The sequence below is a fragment of the Pimephales promelas genome, chromosome 23 (assembly GCF_988280905.1).
Source record: "Pimephales promelas chromosome 23, fPimPro1.hap1.1, whole genome shotgun sequence".
NCBI lineage: Eukaryota > Metazoa > Chordata > Actinopteri > Cypriniformes > Leuciscidae > Pimephales > Pimephales promelas.
The window spans coordinates 999267-1018696 of record NC_142791.1 but is presented as its reverse complement, the minus strand read 5'-3'; the positions used below and the strand labels follow the sequence as shown (position 1 = coordinate 1018696).

The following is a 19430-nucleotide window of genomic DNA, read 5'->3' as shown; positions in this document are numbered from 1 at the left end:
CAATCTTGAGAATAAACTCATTAAATATCGAGAATAAAGTCGTTATAATGCGAGATTAAACTCGTTAAATTACGAGAAAAAAGTCGAAATACAATCTTGAGAATAAACTCATTAAATATCGAGAATAAAGTCGTTATAATGCGAGATTAAACTCGTTAAATATCGAGAAAAAAGTCGAAATACAATCTTGAGAATAAACTCATTAAATATCGAGAATAAAGTCGTTATAATGCGAGATTAAACTCGTTAAATTACGAGAAAAAAGTCGAAATACAATCTTGAGAATAAACTCATTAAATATCGAGAATAAAGTCGTTATAATGCGAGATTAAACTCGTTAAATTACGAGAAAAAAGTCGAAATACAATCTTGAGAATAAACTCATTAAATATCGAGAATAAAGTCGTTATAATGCGAGATTAAACTCGTTAAATTACGAGAAAAAAGTCGAAATACAATCTTGAGAATAAACTCATTAAATATCGAGAATAAAGTCGTTATAATGCGAGATTAAACTCGTTAAATTACGAGAAAAAAGTCGAAATACAATCTTGAGAATAAACTCATTAAATATCGAGAATAAAGTCGTTATAATGCGAGATTAAACTCGTTAAATTACGAGAAAAAAGTCGAAATACAATCTTGAGAATAAACTCATTAAATATCGAGAATAAAGTCGTTATAATGCGAGATTAAACTCGTTAAATTACGAGAAAAAAGTCGAAATACAATCTTGAGAATAAACTCATTAAATATCGAGAATAAAGTCATTATAATGCGAGATTAAACTCGTTAAATTACGAGAAAAAAGTCGAAATACAATCTTGAGAATAAACTCATTAAATATCGAGAATAAAGTCATTATAATGCGAGATTAAACTCGTTAAATTACGAGAAAAAAGTCGAAATACAATCTTGAGAATAAACTCATTAAATATCGAGAATAAAGTCGTTATAATGCGAGATTAAACTCGTTAAATTACGAGAAAAAAAGTCGAAATACAATCTTGAGAATAAACTCATTAAATATCGAGAATAAAAGTCATTATAATGCAAAATTAAACTCGTTAAATCTTCAAGAAAAACGTCGAAATACAATCTTGAGAATAAACTCATTAAATATCGAGAATAAAGTCGTTATAATGCGAGATTAAACTCGTTAAATAACGAGAAAAAAGTCGAAATACAATCTTGAGAATAAACTCATTAAATATCGAGAATAAAGTCGTTATAATGCGAGATTAAACTCGTTAAATTACGAGAAAAAAGTCGAAATACAATCTTGAGAATAAACTCATTAAATATCGAGAATAAAGTCGTTATAATGCGAGATTAAACTCGTTAAATATCGAGAAAAAAGTCGAAATACAATCTTGAGAATAAACTCATTAAATATCGAGAATAAAGTCGTTATAATGCGAGATTAAACTCGTTAAATTACGAGAAAAAAGTCGAAATACAATCTTGAGAATAAACTCATTAAATATCGAGAATAAAGTCGTTATAATGCGAGATTAAACTCGTTAAATTACGAGAAAAAAGTCGAAATACAATCTTGAGAATAAACTCATTAAATATCGAGAATAAAGTCGTTATAATGCGAGATTAAACTAGTTAAATTACGAGAAAAAAGTCGAAATACAATCTTGAGAATAAACTCATTAAATATCGAGAATAAAGTCATTATAATGCGAGATTAAACTCGTTAAATTACGAGAAAAAAGTCGAAATACAATCTTGAGAATAAACTCATTAAATATCGAGAATAAAGTCATTATAATGCGAGATTAAACTCGTTAAATTACGAGAAAAAAGTCGAAATACAATCTTGAGAATAAACTCATTAAATATCGAGAATAAAGTCGTTATAATGCGAGATTAAACTCGTTAAATTACGAGAAAAAAAGTCGAAATACAATCTTGAGAATAAACTCATTAAATATCGAGAATAAAAGTCATTATAATGCAAAATTAAACTCGTTAAATCTTCAAGAAAAACGTCGAAATACAATCTTGAGAATAAACTCATTAAATATCGAGAATAAAGTCGTTATAATGCGAGATTAAACTCGTTAAATTACGAGAAAAAAAGTCGAAATACAATCTTGAGAATAAACTCATTAAATACACAGTATAAACAGCATTTTGCAAGACTAGAAGAGCTCTCACCTCAGACACTCTTGTGATATCAATGCCATATTAAAACAGAATTACAAATCTTTACTAACACATAAAAATAGAGAATGACAGAAAATGACAAAACCCAGTCACTCGTTTGTGATGATGATAATTTATGTGTAGTGCATCCTCTGGAAAAAAACAATAGTTTTGAGTTCATCTCCCTTGCTGACCCACAGTCTCCTGGGTTAAACTGGTTTTTTGAAATCTTTCCATACATTGACCTCATGACCTTGGCCACAAATCTAAACCACCAGGTGACAAGCAAGCCACATTTAACTTTATACAAACCACACTGAGAAACACCCCTGCACCCATTTATGCCATGACTGGCAGGTCAGAAAGGTGATCCATCAGTGATTGCCGCTCTCATTGACTGCCGAGGGCTTTGGCTGTCTCTGGGATTACAGGTTATAGAGCCTCTGGCTTTCCTATTTCAGATCTAGCACCTCTCATTGCCATGTTCATAACCCATCTCCTTGCTAAAGCCGTCTCTCTTATCAGCCGGATTGCCTTCCAGTTGATTGTTTGTGAACAATCACCGCTTCCATTATTATGGAGGTATTTCTGTGGGTCGTCCCGCTGAGACGAGGCATCCAGATGAGTGCTTCTGTGCCAAAACAGTATGACCTGTTATAAGAGGCAGAGGCAAGGTCATTGCTTTCAGATGACAACAAACCTGATCTCCAATAGCTCTTTTGTTAGCTGCGCGGCACGGATGAAAACATAGGGAAAATCTGTGGCTTTCCCTCTGGGCGACCGGCAACAAAAACAGCTCCCTTCATTTAACCCTTTGGCTTTGTAAGCGTTCTCTCGATGGCCTCCTTTTAGATACAAGCGGGATATTGACCCTGAAATACATAGGATCAATCTCTATTCTCGACAGAATGAGAGCTTTGTCCGTTCAAGAAATGAGGTCTCAAGGACCTCATGTTTTCAGACAACTAGTCCGAGTTATGACTAGTTGAACTTTAAATCCATCATGACTAACCAATCGGACGCATTTATTGGTGCAAAATGCAGCCTTTCAACAGGGTAACTGATGGATATTCAATAAATATCTGTAGCTTGAAAACAACTGAGGTGGATTATGCATAATAACCACCTTGAAATATGATCAAAATAGGTATGATTTCTGCAAATCCAAGATTTTTTTTTTTTTTCAATCTCCAAAGCAATGTTGAAAATGTTTCTAATGTGAAACACAAACTGCTGGATTTTTTTTTTCCAGTCCGTATAACATGAAATAAAGTCTCCCTATCGTGATAACTCTCTACATTTCACACAATCATGTGCGTAATGCATTAAGCCCTGTAATAAACGCCACATCCACTCCGTGTTGACATGTTGCTCTCGTCATTAACGTACTTCGGCTCTCTGCACACTTCAACATTCGGAGTAATGAAATAATGGCTGATGTTGGTGTGAGCTGCTCTTTTTCACAGCTGTTTCCACCCATTAGGAAGAGAAACCACAGACGAATGAGGCGAGTCATTGGAAACATGCATTGAATCCAGTCCCACAATGCACTGTGTCACTGAACAAACACTCCCGCCTATGTCACAGGTAATCTTGTTCTGTCTTAGTCATACTGGCCTGAGCACTGAGAGGCTTCATCACTCTCGCCTGGACCCGAGAAAAAAACGCAGACAGGAAAGGTCATGGAAAGGGCGTGTAGGAAGGAGGGATCCTGTCAGTTCTTGTCTGCAGTGAAGGACTAGAGGGGGAAAGATCAGGGCAACTTCACTGACACAACAGACTTTACAAGAGAGGACCACTGCGTAATACACTACAGCGATTTGTTAAACTACAGGAACACTGCGTTTGACGTTTGATGAGAGCACCTGTTTGAGGAGTGTGTAACTGATGATCAAAGTTTCTGACTGCACGAAGACACAGTAAAAGACCAAGCGTGCCGCACAAGCCCTCAAAAGTGAAGCCAAAACGTCTCGGTCGCCCCCCAGTGGCCGGTCGTAGTATAGGTCATAAACCCCGCCTCCCCGTGTTATTCAACGCAACTAAATTAAATTACACTTCACATACCCTTTTTCCAAAGATAGGTTCGGTCATTTACTGTAGTTTCGATCACGTTGATGTAATTTCAAGAGTTTATTTTTAAAATAAGTTTTTAGTTAGTTATTTGATGCTATAAAAACGGTGCTGTGACATTAGGGCTGTCAAACGATTAATCGCATCCAAAATAAAAGTTTGTGTTTACATAATATATGTGGGTGCATTATGCATAATTATTTTGTGTAGCGAATATGCATGCATAGGTATTTATATATACAAAATAATTATATACAGCACACACAAATATATTATGTAAACACAGACTTTTATTTTGGATGCGATAAATTCCAATTAATTTTTGCAGGGCCCTAGTAGCAAGCAATGCAATATTTTTAGAGAGAGTAATTAGCTATAATAATGAATAACTTGCATAACACTAATATTAAGTTGAACATCGTCTTAGCATCAAAGCAATCATTCACTCAACAAAATATCAATTCTGTCATTATTTACAAATTCTGAATTTACACACATCAATGTCTAAAAAAAACACTGGTTATCACATCTGCAACAATATTGTAGGCACATCTAATTGAATCTTATTTTGTTAGCCAGCTTCTTTATCTAGTTTACTGTTGGAAGAATTGTCCAATGATAAATTGCTTGTGATGTTCCTTATTTGATAAAAGTGTCTGCTAAATTACTAAATGTAAATGCGAGCTTAGTGAAGGGAAAGACAAGTTATCAGGGAAAAATAACTCTAAGCTTGTCGAATGGCTTATTGAAAGAATTTGAATTTAATTATACTTTTATGGTGCTTTTTGGTTTTTATGTCCCTATTGGAGCATATGGGTTTGCAACAACATGAGTGTTAAAGACAATAAAGACAGATTGTTAATTTGGGGGGTAAACTGTCCCTTTTAGATGTTGAATTTCACTCATTTAGGCCAACAAAGAGCATTTCACAGCAGGAGTTTGAGCGAATACGGGTCAGACATCTGCTGAAGATTCACTCAGATGAGAAGCTCTCTGTCAGAGCCGCAGTGCAGCACATGTTCCTGACAGGCCTGAGCCATCGTGCTTACGCAAGTAATGCCGGTTTGAGAGTCTATTAGAGACTATGAGCCAGTCCCATTCCCCCGTCTCACCTCAGTGATTCTTGACCATCCTTCACTGTGACTAATAAACAGAGGCAAAAGCCACTCAGAAAAAAAAAGTCTCACATTATCTTCACATCCACCTGAAATGCATCAGAGTGTTTGTTGGAGAGCTCAAACGAACACCTTTGACTCCTATCCAAGGAAACTTAACACTTAAACTCATGGCAGTGAGCACACAGCTCCACCTACTGGACACAAGCAGTTATGACACTGGACGCTGAAGGCTTGCTCACATGCTTAAGGCAACAAAACAAAAACAAAAAACGCTGTCCATATGTCAAGATTTTCTACAAAACAATACACATGACACAAGAGGAAAAGAAATCTTGTGTCTTTATGTCTAGATGTATTTATCTTCCTTTCTCCACAAACAAGTATTTTACTTAATCTATGTGCATCATTTTGTTTTAAAAATATATAAAAAGAATAAAAATCAATACCTTCACTTCAAAATCCCCAAAATGCTTGTTTTGTATTTAGAAACTCTTTTAGAGCGTTTAAATATTTTCTATGCTTTGTAGCGATGTGATTATTAGAAGTTTGCAACTGCTGTCAATACTGTTTAAAGGGATAGTACACCCACAAATGAAAATTATGTCATCATTGTCAAGTTGTTCCAAACCTGCGAATTTTGTGTTTTCTTCAACAACACAAAAGAAGACATTTTGAAGAATGTCATTAACCCTCTGGGCTTCTTCGTCCTAAAAATGACTGAAAACTTTTACATTTTGAATTAAAAAAATATAAGATCATGTCTAAAACAACAAAAGGAATCAAAAAGCCTTTCTATGTAATTATATAGGAAGCTATATAATTACCTGCAGGCTGGTACACGACATAGCACACATGTAACTATTTTTTAAAGCCATTAGATGGCGCTCTTCTTCTTGAACATTTTTTTTTATTAGGCTGGCACTCTATTTTGATGTGAAATGTTGCATTTATTGAAAAAAATATATAAATAAATAAAATATATTAGTTCTAATGGAAAAAATAGCTCATAAAAATTATATAATTAATGCAAAGTATCATAAAAAACTCTTAAAATTCTAAATATTAATCAGAAAATATTATAGAACAAAAATATTTTTGAATGGTTATCCTGGGGAAAAAAAGTTACATTTTAAGGCTTTGTCCATTTTTGACCGGGAGGAAGCTAAGTGTAACCCATTTACGTTTTTTTTTGCAATACTATGAAAATCAATTGCGCCCATCAACTGTTTGGTTACCAATATTTTTCAAAATATCTTTGTTTGTGTTCCACAGAAGAAAGCAATTCATACATTTTTTAAACAACATGAGGGTGAGTCAATGATGAAAGAATAAAAAAAATTTGTAAACTATCCCTTTAAGGCCTAGCCTCTGTATTTTTTGTGCTCTTCATTTTGTGTAAAAGCTAAAAATAGAGTCCTGTTTTTCTTATTTAACAGAATGATTAGACAAAAAACATTAAATCTGACACTAAAATTGCCTGGAAAGTAATCAAGATTGCTACGCCAGCTTCTAAGCATCCGTCAGATTCTCTTGCATCGCAGATCACACGACTAAAATAGATCCGAGTCCATCTGTTCCCGCTTATTTCAGACCATTATATTTGATCTCTGAAAGAAGGTTCCAGCAGGCCATCTCGAATCTGCCGTCATCAGTGGGAACGCGTTTCAGAAATAACACAGAGAGCAGGAGAGATGCAGAGTAATCATTGTCGAGTTGAGCTTTTAAAGACTAAATGAATATCAGATTGCACCTTGAAACAAACCTAGCAAGAAAATACTTGCTCATATCTCTCACAGTATTTCAGCAAATCAGATACAGTAGAGCTGAAATGCTCTGAGATCATTTGCAAATATAGCTCAGTATTACCTTCAAAAAGTTGCTGGACCATTCAGAATATCAGGCAGGGTCATCATCAGTGTCACCGTCAGCCTGAATATAATGTAAATTACAATAGAATTGCTGTACACACACACACACACACACACACTAATATAGTACTTTATGATGCAAGTTGTTATAATTTATAATGCAACACTCAGTTATAAACTATGTAACGGTGGTCCCTGACCCATCTCATGTCCACCAAGGGGTCTTTGGCCTGAAAACAGTAATGCATTAATGTTTACAAAACAGGTGTTGCAGAGGAAAAGGCTATAAATAGAATAAAATCTACTGCAACAATAACACTGACAAAGTAAACTAAATACTAGACAGGCAGACTTTACATTAACTCAAACACTGCCTATGTAGTATGTACGAAAAAAGCTTAAGTCTATATAAGCTTGTGTATTTTTTTTACACCTATGCTTATGCCGCGCTGCAGGCAACCTATAACCCGTGTTTTTCCAACATTATACCCGTGAAAGTGCACTGTAACGACAGTCAAACCCGTGAACTCCTACTAGATTGATGACGGGTTTTTTTTTTTTTTTATTGAAGAAACATGTAAATTTACAAATACATTCAGGAGAACATAAAAGAGGTGAAGCAAAAACAAATTATACAGAATAATTCCAAATCAAGTGCCATAAAAATAATTATATTGCATTACACAATTATAAAACATTTGTAATTTGGAGTACGATTGATGACGTACTCCCAGCTACGCGTTCTGACGTGACGTCACATAGCCCGCGAATTATACAAAACAAAAATGGCAGCCCTTGGTACACGGTGAGAATACACTTTAGGATAATAAACGTTAACTAGTTTACAGTTCATTGGGTGAACGGATAAAATAATACCAACATTTACATATAGTATAAAAAGGTATAACAGCTTAACTTGCCTTATTATGCGCCATTTTTCCTCCTTGGTTTCCCTGAAATAAACAAGTAGTAAGCACTAAGCACCGCTTTGGCGACAGAAATTATTACAAATGCGCTCATAAGCCTCGTAAGGTCCGCCATGCTGGTTTGTTTTTCGTGACTGGCCTGGAATGCTACAAAGTCGTGAGACGTAGTTTGAAGTCGTGATTTACGTGCTCAAACACCTGCCTGGAACACAGCATTAGGTAGGGATCCAGGCAGGTAGGCCTACTTTCAAGGATCCTCTGAGCTCAAAACGTTACAGCGCCCTCTGGTGTCATGACGGATTACCCACAGAAATAAGAAGAATTTCAGGGCTTTCCCATGGGCTTTCCCTGTCATACATACATAGCAGGCTACTATTAGGCTTTTCGTTATGTAAATACAGAAATAATTTGCAATAATATTTATCATCATCATGACTAAACATATCAGAAACGTTGGGAACCAGAGTGCTCATTGAAATGCAATATCAGCGTAAACTTACCTTAAATAAAAGTTGTTACTGGTAACTACCAATCTAAATTGTTAATTTAATTATTGCTATTTTTACAGTTCGCATCTATTTTTCAACGTACAGGTCTTCATTGGCGCTCTTTTCACTCACGGAAGATTTTTTAGGCATGTTTGTTAAAAGCTTAGTTATCATTAGTAATACTAATAGCTAAATTGTCACAGTGCTATTGGAGTTTAATGAATGTGCAATATAGGCACTGTATCGATTTACTTTAAAGGAGCAGCCAAAAATTAGCATTAGGTCATTAGTTCTGCACCCTTACCCACTCAACAACGCTCCACCGCACAAGCTCAAATTCAAAGTGTGCATGCGCATTTTAAGCGGCTTTTTATATAAAATAGTCATTGGTTTAAGGCAATTCATCTGAGAATAACGATTTATCTAATTGAACAGTGGTCAGGGATGTTATGTGAAATAGGATTTGAAATTTGTGAACTGGTCCATTATCATGCTTTCACCACTAGGTGGTGCTGCCTTCAAAACCTTGCACGAGTGCAGAAGACAGTCGATTAACCATGTTTTGTTTTGTGGTGCAGTCCAGAGGATGAGTCTGAAAAGCTTCCCCTTTTCGGTGGCGTGGGAACTAATCATAAACGTGAACACTTTTCTCATTGCATATATAAAAATGCACTTATAGGCAATCTAAAAGGGCTAAGGGCACATCTTCAGAAAAATGTGCTTTTACTACTCCCATAGTGCGATTGCAGAAAAATTAAATAGCACGTGTTTATATTGAATATTGATGTAGAAACCCATTTTGTGTGAAAATAAATCATAAATGTGGTTTATTTTGTTTAAAAATCTTCTAAATGCATGAGGTGGTATGGGTCTTTTACCCCACACAGCACACACAGTGTAAAGGCTCACTATGGTGCAAATGTCACATTACTGATACTTTAGGTAATATGTCTAAGTTAATACTTGTTTGTCAATACAAAGTTTGTCCTAATTTTCTGCTTATTTTGAATATAATTATTTTTTGTTAAACTATAGGCCCACATTGTGTTAATATATATGTTAAAACATATGTTAATATAAAAATAAATGTTAAAAATAGCTACTTTTTTTAAATGTAAAGATTCTGAAAGCATTGAAGGAGATCCCATAATAATTTAATAAACATTTGCAGTAGTAACAATACTTATTATTAATATCTTATTTTTACACATGATGGTTTTATTATAAATTTGTTGATTATCTCCATATCAACTTATGATATTTCCAATCTGAATCTAATCATGTCATGTCAATAAATGGAAAATTCAGCCAAATTTACTCCAAATACCATACTTTTACTTATTCTTCCATTATTGAAAAACGGTTGCTTTAATTAGCTTGAACAAAACTGAAAATCATTCAACATCTATATAAAATTAATTTTAGCAATTCTCATTTTATTTGCTACACTTACTACTCCAAGTCCATTTTGATTTCATGGTGATGTTAAACGTTTTTATTCGTTTTTATAAAAGTGAGAATTTGTGCTGTTAAATAAGAGACTTATTTTAGAGCTATTTTATTACACTATTTTGTATTGTTTATGTTGGGTTACTACCAAACAAGAATGCGTCACCGCTTTACCACCATGATGACAGCTCTCGTAAAGCCTTGTTATGTTGTGAGCAAGTGCTCCCTGAAGGCATTTCATATTGAAAAACATGCACACCGTTAAGAGGCAGGCCTATGATGACTTCCTGCACACAGATAATGGTTAAAGCTTCTTCTCAAGGGATATTTTCCACAAACTTTCCTGAGTCACTCGACATATAGACGATACGTGTTTGCGTGTGACTCACAAGACTCTCACCTCGGCAGAGAGAGTGGGAAATGGGATGACTCCAAAGTTGGATGCAGGTTAGAAAGGAGTAGTTCACTTTTGAAAAAAACTTTTGCTGATAATTTATGTCAGCAAAAGTCCACGTCATTCTTTCTTCAATCGAAAAGAGATTAAGGTTTTTGATGAAAACATTCCAGGATTTTCTCCATATAAATGGACTTCATTGGGAACCAAAACGGTTCAAGGTCCAAATGAGAGTTTCAGTGCAGCTTCAAAGGGCTTTAAACGATTCCAGACGATGAATAAGGGTCTTATCAAGCGAAACAATCACTCATTTAATACATAAATAACAAAGTTTAAGTTTTATAAGCTCAAATGCTCCTGTTCATCAAAATGAACGAATCTTGTTCCGAGTCATTTGGTTCATTCAACGAACGAAACGAACGAATTGACTCGGAAAAAGATTCATTCATTTTGATGAACGAGTTCGAACATGAGAGTCACAAACGCACATCACAGAACCTTCACAGATCGTTACATTTTAACCCAATGTTTGAGTTTGTCCATTGGGTTAAAACAACCCAGCATTTTTTTGAGTGCAATAACACTTTTTAAATGACAATATCCCGGCCGGACTACTGTTGTCAGTGATATATGTATTTGAAATGAACAGAGAAGCATCTCTGTCCCAATTTGAGACACTCTCGCACTGTACTCCCTATTTTAGACATTGAACATAACACACACACACACAAAAACTAAACAAAAAAGAGAGAAAAATAGTAAAAGATACACTCTAAAAAATGCTGGGTTGTTTTAACTCAATTTTGGGTCAAATATGGACAAACCCGAAATGTTGGGTTAAAAATGTAATGTAAAAATTTAACCCAACGGCTGGGTTAGTCCATATTTGACCCAAAGTTGGGTTAAAACAACCCAGCATTTTTTAGAGTGTAGGGACTGATGAGATGTGGGGGAAGGTTATCTTATATTATCTTATTATATCATATTTTATTTTATACAAGATTGACAATGGCAATTGTTACATAGGAGGAAGGATGGAAATAAAAATCTACGAACACAATATTGGCAGTATGATGGTAGTGGGGAGTGGGATGGTGATGGTAATGACAAAAATGGTTACTTTGTTTATACACACACACTTAGATCAAACACTTAAATCACTCTTAAGTCACTGCTGGAATTATGGATTTACAAGATTGCTCTCATGTTGGCTTGTATGTATGTCTAACTGTTAAATAAAAAAAAAGTATTCATAATGAACATGATTTCTTAATGTCTAGTGACATATCAGGGAAAATGTATGATTAATTGAAATACATTTCTTGCATACAGCTCCTTTAAGAGGAAGGGGGAAATCCTTTTTAAAACTAAGTTTTATAGAGATGTGAAAATTCCTCTGGAAGTGCTGCAAACATGCATTAACATACCAGTGCAATGCCAAGGTTAGTGGACGGAGCTGTGCTCACTCATTACGGTAATGGTCCCTCAGGAAATAAATATCTATAACGCTTTCTACAGACCTCTAATAAGACGTGGGTAACAACCGCTCATTACAGTGGCTCAGGCCAGAGATTTACAAATCTCAGGAAAGTGCGGTTCGGCAGGTTCCCCCTAACCCTGGAAACGGTTACTTCTTTAAGGGCGTCACAGGACGAGCAGTAAAGGCTTTGATTTATTCTTGGCGGCTGATAATTGCTAGTGTCTTGTCATCTGTCAGAAGGGAGAGATTTGGACGGTCCGAGGTGCAGATTTCGTGCTCTCTCTGGGAGGCTATAAATCTCTCAGGGCCGCTCGTAAATCAAGAGGCTGCTGAGTGGAGAGCGGATCTCTTCCTGGCCAGGATCGTTCAATGGAAATATGTATTAAATATTTTCATTGTGCTAACTTGTTGTTAATGCGACGATTAAAACTGGCTTTGGCATTGACACCTCAAACCTGAAAAGAATAAATCAATTTTTCATGTCAAAGATGACATCTCTGAGGCGCCTGAGGCCCTTACGCCCGTTTCACACACACTCCGTTTGCGGTGCGTATGTTTTTCCGTACCCGTGTTAACGGATCAGAGCTTTCAGGTTGCACGCGGATGCAGTCCGCCGATCCGTTCCAGATGCGGTGTGTATACAGCGGCGCGGAGATCGTTTACGTTTTTTGCTGTAGTCTGGGAAATGTAGATTTGCTCTGAAAGTTAGTCTGGCAAAGAGCCCATTCAAGCCCATTTCCAATCCGTCGAAATCGAGGCACCAATCAGAAACGTTGGGGCGGGCTTTACATGATATCGACACCGCTGGGATTTTGAAGCAGATTTTGTAGCCTACACTCTTAGAAGAAATGGTTCTATTTAGAACCAGAAATGGTTCCATCCCCGCTTCATATATGGCACAATGGTTCTATATAGAACCATTTTTTTGGTAAAAGGTTCTATTGGCCAAGTATGGTTCTATACAGAAGCCAGAGGAACCCTTTTTTTTAAAGAGTGTATAGAACATTTTAGGGGTTCCAAATACGCAACACTGATAGAACCTTTTAAGGTTCTATATAGAACCTTTTCTTCTAAGAGTGTACATTACAAAGATGGATGCCGCCGTCGAACATCACCCGTTCGAATCAGCTATCGCGTATATTTTAAGCGATTTGAACAGTGTTGTAGTCGAGACCACCTCACTCGAGTCCGAGTCGACACCGAGACCAGAGAGAGTCGAGTCCGAGTCAAGACCAAGTCCATAGAAAGTCGAGTCCGAGACCAGAGACGGTCGAGTCCGAGTCGAGACCGAGACCAGTGAGGGTTGATTACCTAATTTACTTTTATTTACTTAGAGAAATCCTTTTTTTTTTTTTTTTTACTGAATTTACTTAGAGTTTAAAAAATATGATTAGTTTAGGGTAAAAAGGCCACATAGTAGGTGGTGTTAAAAGTAATTTTTTTACAATTTGTCATGCGCAGTTGCGCACTAGAAAATCACCAATCACTGGGCGTGTCAATCAATTTAAAGAAATATTTTATTAACATACATTAATAATCATGAAAAATATTTTGAATTGAACTCGAGTGGACTCGGGAATAATTCCGAGTCCTAAAAAAAAAATGTTCGAGTACGAGTCAATTCCGAGTCCAAATGCACACGAGTCCATGACAAGACCATTAAAATATGGTCTCGAGACCGAGTCCGAGACGAGTACGAGTCTCGAGTACTACAACACTGGATTTGAACGTTTCCTTTTTGTTAAAAACCGAGCAAAGAACAACACTCGGAGATGTTTCTCCGTCACTCTGCATACGTCATCGCCTTCATCGCTCTGATTGGTTTTAGGTCAATCCGCGACATCCGTTGGTGACGCCCCTCTGGAAAATGATTTGTCTATAACGCTTTAACTCAGTTACAACTGAGAATGGTCTGGTTTTAACCAGGCTATTTCTGCTGTGCTGAAAACGCTGAATTAAAGAGACTTATTTCAGTTTATAAATATATATATATATATATATATATATATGAAATATATCAATGTAATATATATATATCAAATTTATTTCAATGGATTTATTAAAAATAGTTTTAGTTAATGATAACGATACCCTTGTAAAATGTATTATAATTATATTGACATTTTTGCTTACTTCTAGAGCAAAATATTTCCTTGCAGTTAATAATGACAAATTATGCTCAAGACAAAATGATCTTCTTTTCTCATGGTCTACAAGACGAGTAGTCCCGAAGCAACTGCACTCTCACTGCCCAACTGTTAGCCTTGTAATTGTTTTAGGGAATGGCGTCAATCAGCCTAGACAGCCTCCATAAACGAGGAGAGGACCGCTCATTCTGCCCTACACTAACTCTGAGCACAGGACGGGCTGGATTGCCCCATAATGATTCGTTTATCAATCACACAACCAAATAACCATGATAGAATAATGCAAAAACATTGTACAGCAAAGACTGAGAGGATGCCTGCTATCCATGGTATGAATGAACTATTGACTCTCAGCAAACACTGTTGTTCAGATTAGAGGACACGATTAGTCTGCGGGCAGCGAAAGGACAAAGATCTGTAGAGATACAGAACAGATTCCTCATTGCACAACCAGAAACATGACCATCATGCAATCTATCAAAACCAAACAAAATATGCGTTCCCCCTGTCAGCGCTAACCACAGTGTGTTGTGCTGCTCAAGCCATGTTATAATTGTCAAATACCTGCTCTCTTTTCGCAGGCTTTGAAGTCCGAGTGTCTTTCTGTTCTTGTCCTCGGGTGCTGTTCGGGCTTGATTTATGGTTTGTTACAAAGACACTCAAATTATATGGCCCACAAGGCCCAGCACCAACACAGCGCTGAGATCGCACACTGCAGATGATAATTGTATCCGTGGACAAATGTAAATAATGGATCGCAAGTCCTTCACACATGAGAGGAAATCCACAAAATACTAGTTATTTGATCAATGCACAATTTGTCATGAGCACTAACAGACAAATTTAGATTGAACTACCCATGTAATTAATCACAAGACACACCGAGACGTTGCCCTTGAAGACTATAGCACACGTTCAGCCATTAGAACGAACACAAAGTGCTAAAAATCATGAGTATTTAGTTGGCACAAAATAAAACAGAGTAAATTAACAATAGTGGTATGCAATATAAAACACTTATGCATATATAAACTTTTAAACAAAAATAATTTCAATCATATATGCATAATTATTTAATGTATAATTGTTATTTTACTAACATTTATGTATTTAATCAGTGTTGGGGAAAGTTATTTTTAAAAGTATCGTGCTACAATATTGTGTTACTCCCTAAAAAGAGCAATGTGTTACGTGTATGTTCTTACATGGGCTGGGCTTGCTTGCTTTTTTAATAAAAAAAAAGTTCTATCATTGGCAAATGTAAAGGCCTTTTCACACCAAAAGTGAAATGAATGAGAATATACAGCACACCTGTACAGTACAGGGACAAACCTTTCAATAAAACACTTTTTTGTATGTTTATCTAAAGTCATTTTTAGCTTATTAGTATACTGTTGAATTGGGTCATCAAAGGTCAGCAGCCAAGACATTGGTTAATACTAAAGAGAGTTTGCATTTTTTTTAAGGAATATTAATCTGTTTTTGTGCAAGTGAGACGAGTAAATGCATGTTTTCAACTTCACATTTCAATAAGCGAACACAACGCCTCTGCACTTATGATTTCTCTCAACATGTCATGTCAGTCAATAACTGGGAAAACAAAATAACTTGCGTTACTTATTTGGAAAAAGTAGCTCCGACATTGTTGTGAATTTAAAAGTAGCTAATGTGTTACTTTACGAACTTTATGAATTATAACAACACACATATACAGCATATGCAAAAAACAAACACATTAAGAATTAAAAAATAATAATATTTATACACTCTAAAAAATGCTTGGTTGTTTCAACCCAACTTTGGGTCAAATATGGACAAACCCAGCCATTGGGTTAAATTTTTACATTACATTTTTACCCCCAACTTTTGGGTTTGTCCATATTTGACCCAAAGTTGGGTTGAAACAACCAAGCATTTTTTAGAGTCTATAAATATATTTTTTTTAATTCTTTTTTTTTATTCTTAAATTAAGAATTAAAAAAAAAAATTATATTTATACACTCTAAAAAATGCTTGGTTGTTTTTTTAACCCAACTTATGGATGGGTCAAATATGGACAAACCCAGCCATTGGGTTAAATTTTTACATTACATTTTTACCCCCAACTTTTGGGTTTGTCCATATTTGACCCAAAGTTGGGTTGAAACAACCAAGCATTTTTTAGAGTCTATAAATATATTTTTTTAAATTCTTTTTTTTAATTCTTAAATTAAGAATTAAAAAAAATATATATATTTTTTTACACTCTAAAAAATGCTTGGTTGTTTCAACCCAACTTATGGATGGGTCAAATATGGACAAACCCAGCCATTGCGTTAAATTTTTACATTACATTTTTACCCCAACTTTTGGGTTTGTCCATATTGGGCCAAATTTGGCTTAAAACATCCCAGTATTTTTAGAGTGCATGTAAGATACATAATAGATTACATTTCTGACCAGAAACTCTTAACTGTCCCAAAGCCTAAATTTTGGGGTGGTCGTTGTTTTTCAGGGTTGGCTCTAGAATAGTTTGCCTGCCTCCTCATTGATGATATCCTTTAAATCTCTTTAAAAAACTCATCTGGCTTTTCTGTGCAACTCTAACTGCTATGGTGTTGGTCGCTTGTTTGCTTGGTGAGAATTGTAGATATATGTTTTACACTGTATAAATGTTGTTGCATGTTTCGGTCAATACGTTGTATAAATAAATGACCTTACCATATAAATCGATGTCATTACATAATAAACAACATGTACATCCATCCACTAAAAGCGTTGGTGCAAAAGTCTAGCTGTCTAGCTATTAGATGTCACATTGCTTGGCAATATCTGTGCCAGCACTTTGTCCATCCAAAGTTCAAGGTCAACTTGTCCTCACTCAAAGGCACCAAAAGCTCATTCCTTATCTCTGACGACAGTGGTCTTGGAATGAAAAATCACTTTTTCCTCAAGTTTATGAGCTGCATATCTAAAACATCCTCAGTGTCTGTGTTTTTATTTGTCTGACTCTTCCTTCCATGGCCTGTACGACGTGGTTGTGCAGATCTTGCAGCAGAAGGCGTGTCTGAGGAGGGAGTCGCTGAATTTGCCTTGGGGAGCTCATAAACACCAGCATTTCTTATAGGTGACTGTACCATGTGACTCCTAAACGAGGCGCTTTAAAGAGAGGCCCGACCTGTCGAGAGGCATCAGAGGAGTGTGTGAATGAACGATGACACTGGAAACAGTCTGCGGGTTCTCCATGGCGAGCAGAGGAAGCTTCACCGGCTCCGAGTTCTCCGAGGAGGACAGCAGCGACGGCAGCAGCCTGACCGGGTGTTACCCCAACGCCACCCTCGGCGAGCTGGACGAGAGACAGAGCAAGAAACGCAGCAGGCCGGTGCGCTCCAAAGCACGCAGAGTGGCGGCCAACGTGAGAGAGAGGAAACGCATCATGGATTACAACCAGGCCTTCAACGCGCTCCGAGTGGCTTTGCATCATGACCTGGGCGGGAAACGTCTGTCGAAGATCGCCACGCTCCAGAGAGCCATCAATCGAATCTCTGCTTTGTCTGTGTTTCTCACCAACAACCCACCGGCGAGTTCAGGGAAGCCCTGCGGCCACCTCGACTGTCACGGTCCGGAGCCGTCGCCATCGCAAAGCTTCCTATCCTGGCATCAGCCGCTCACCCACCACCTCCAAAACCCATTGCACAGACTGTCCTCCGAGCAGCACGTGATTACGGGCCCTGCTTGCCCGCCGTCTCCTCACTACCCGTGTTTCTCAGCTGACGCCCAGCTGTACCCACCTTGCAGCGTGGCGAACCCACCCAGGTACGGACGGAGAGGGGATGTCGGGGCGTATCAGCCAGGGGTTTGGGGCTCTTGTGGCCCGAATCATATGGACAATTACGGGGACACGCTCCTGCCCTGGCACATGGGTTACCTACAGGACGCTGGGCCTCAACACGGCTACAACACACTGTGACACACACTCACGAGAACGGTCAACGGCATCACCTGGAAACAGGTGCATTTCTGTGCTCACTGTACATATAAATGTTAATTGCATTAAGAGAAAATGATATATAATGAAAAATTAATGTTGTTTGCAAAAATAATGCTTTTAAAAAGTTTGTAAAAATTCTTTTTTTTAAATTTGCATTTCATTTTCGTAATAAAATATGCAGAATAGTAACACGCTGACTCTTTTTCAAGATTAAGAATTTAGAGAATGTTTAGGTAGGTTTGCAGATGTGTGTGTGTCTGTGTTCCCTTCTATTAATTTCTGGGAAAACTGAGCTAAATGCTCATTCTTTTCATAACAGGATGACATTCTGTAGCAAAAGTCAACAGAAATCTCATTCATGTCTGTGTCTGAACAAGTATATGTGCACATTAGCCAGTAACTATTAAGCAAAATGATTTGAACCACATTACTTATGATCTCAAATGGCTTGAGTTGACTTTGCATTCGTAAAAACGAGGAATACAACAAATCAATTAATGCTTAAAAAAAAGCATGTAATGAGAAGAATACTAACGAGAAGAAGTAACAAGCTTAAAATGAACAAGCTTAGTATATTAGTACAGGCTAGAACAGAAACAAGTGGAAAAGTCAAATGATATTAAATATATTACAAATATGTTTAAAATATAGAGAGTGCATCAACATAAAATTATTTTACTAATCCACTAAAATCGCTAAAAGGCAAAAAAAAAAATCATGGTATATGCTAGTAAATGAAAAGTATTATTTGTAAAAGTAAAAATATATAGTACAAACTATAAATATATAACAAGTTTATAATATTTAAAAAATATATTTAAAATAAATAATATAGTATAAATGTTATTTTAATAACTTAAATATATATATAAATATAATTTAAATATATATAAATAAATAAATATAATTTTTTTAACAGTGTGTTTATATATATTTTTTTTAATTATTTATATATTTAATTTTTTTTACCCAGATATTTTAGGTATGCAAAATTCTGCAACAGTGAAACTTACTGTTATTTTCAAAGTATTTTTTAGACACTTGTGATACTTTATCTATTCATGTTTTAACACAGCCATATCCTTTTTTTAAAAGCTCAGTATCTAATTATGGGTCAACCGTGTGGATGGCCCATTATACCTGTTAAATAAAAATAAAAAATAGTAATTTAATTGAATGCTCATGGGGCCTGGTTTGTTCGGGTATGGTTGGAAAGATCATTCCACCAGTGAGGAACAGTGAAGTTAAACGTTTGAATATGATTTTTGAAATATGAGTGCATGATGGGACCCTCAGGTGAGTAGATGAATCTAAACACTGTTAATATTAGACCATTAGCATGTGCTTGTGGACAGATTTATGA

At 36.1% G+C, this 19430-nt stretch overlaps 1 protein-coding gene and 1 long non-coding RNA gene across 2 annotated transcripts in view; one reads left to right on the top strand and one right to left on the bottom strand.

Moving 5' to 3' along the window:
* LOC120481873 (uncharacterized) overlaps positions 1-19430 on the bottom strand; it is a 77046-nt gene that overhangs the window by 35172 nt on the left and 22444 nt on the right. The gene's annotated exons all lie outside the window — the stretch shown is intronic.
* On the top strand, positions 17291-18046 carry bhlha9 (basic helix-loop-helix family, member a9). Its single transcript, XM_039675725.2, has one exon. The coding sequence runs from the start codon at positions 17291-17293 to the stop codon at positions 18044-18046; it is 756 nt and encodes a 251-aa protein (XP_039531659.2).

Bases quoted from the DNA above. Each gene is read 5' to 3' on its own strand.
- bhlha9 (XM_039675725.2), top strand. From the start codon at position 17,291: ATGACACTGGAAACAGTCTGCGGGTTCTCCATGGCGAGCAGAGGAAGC.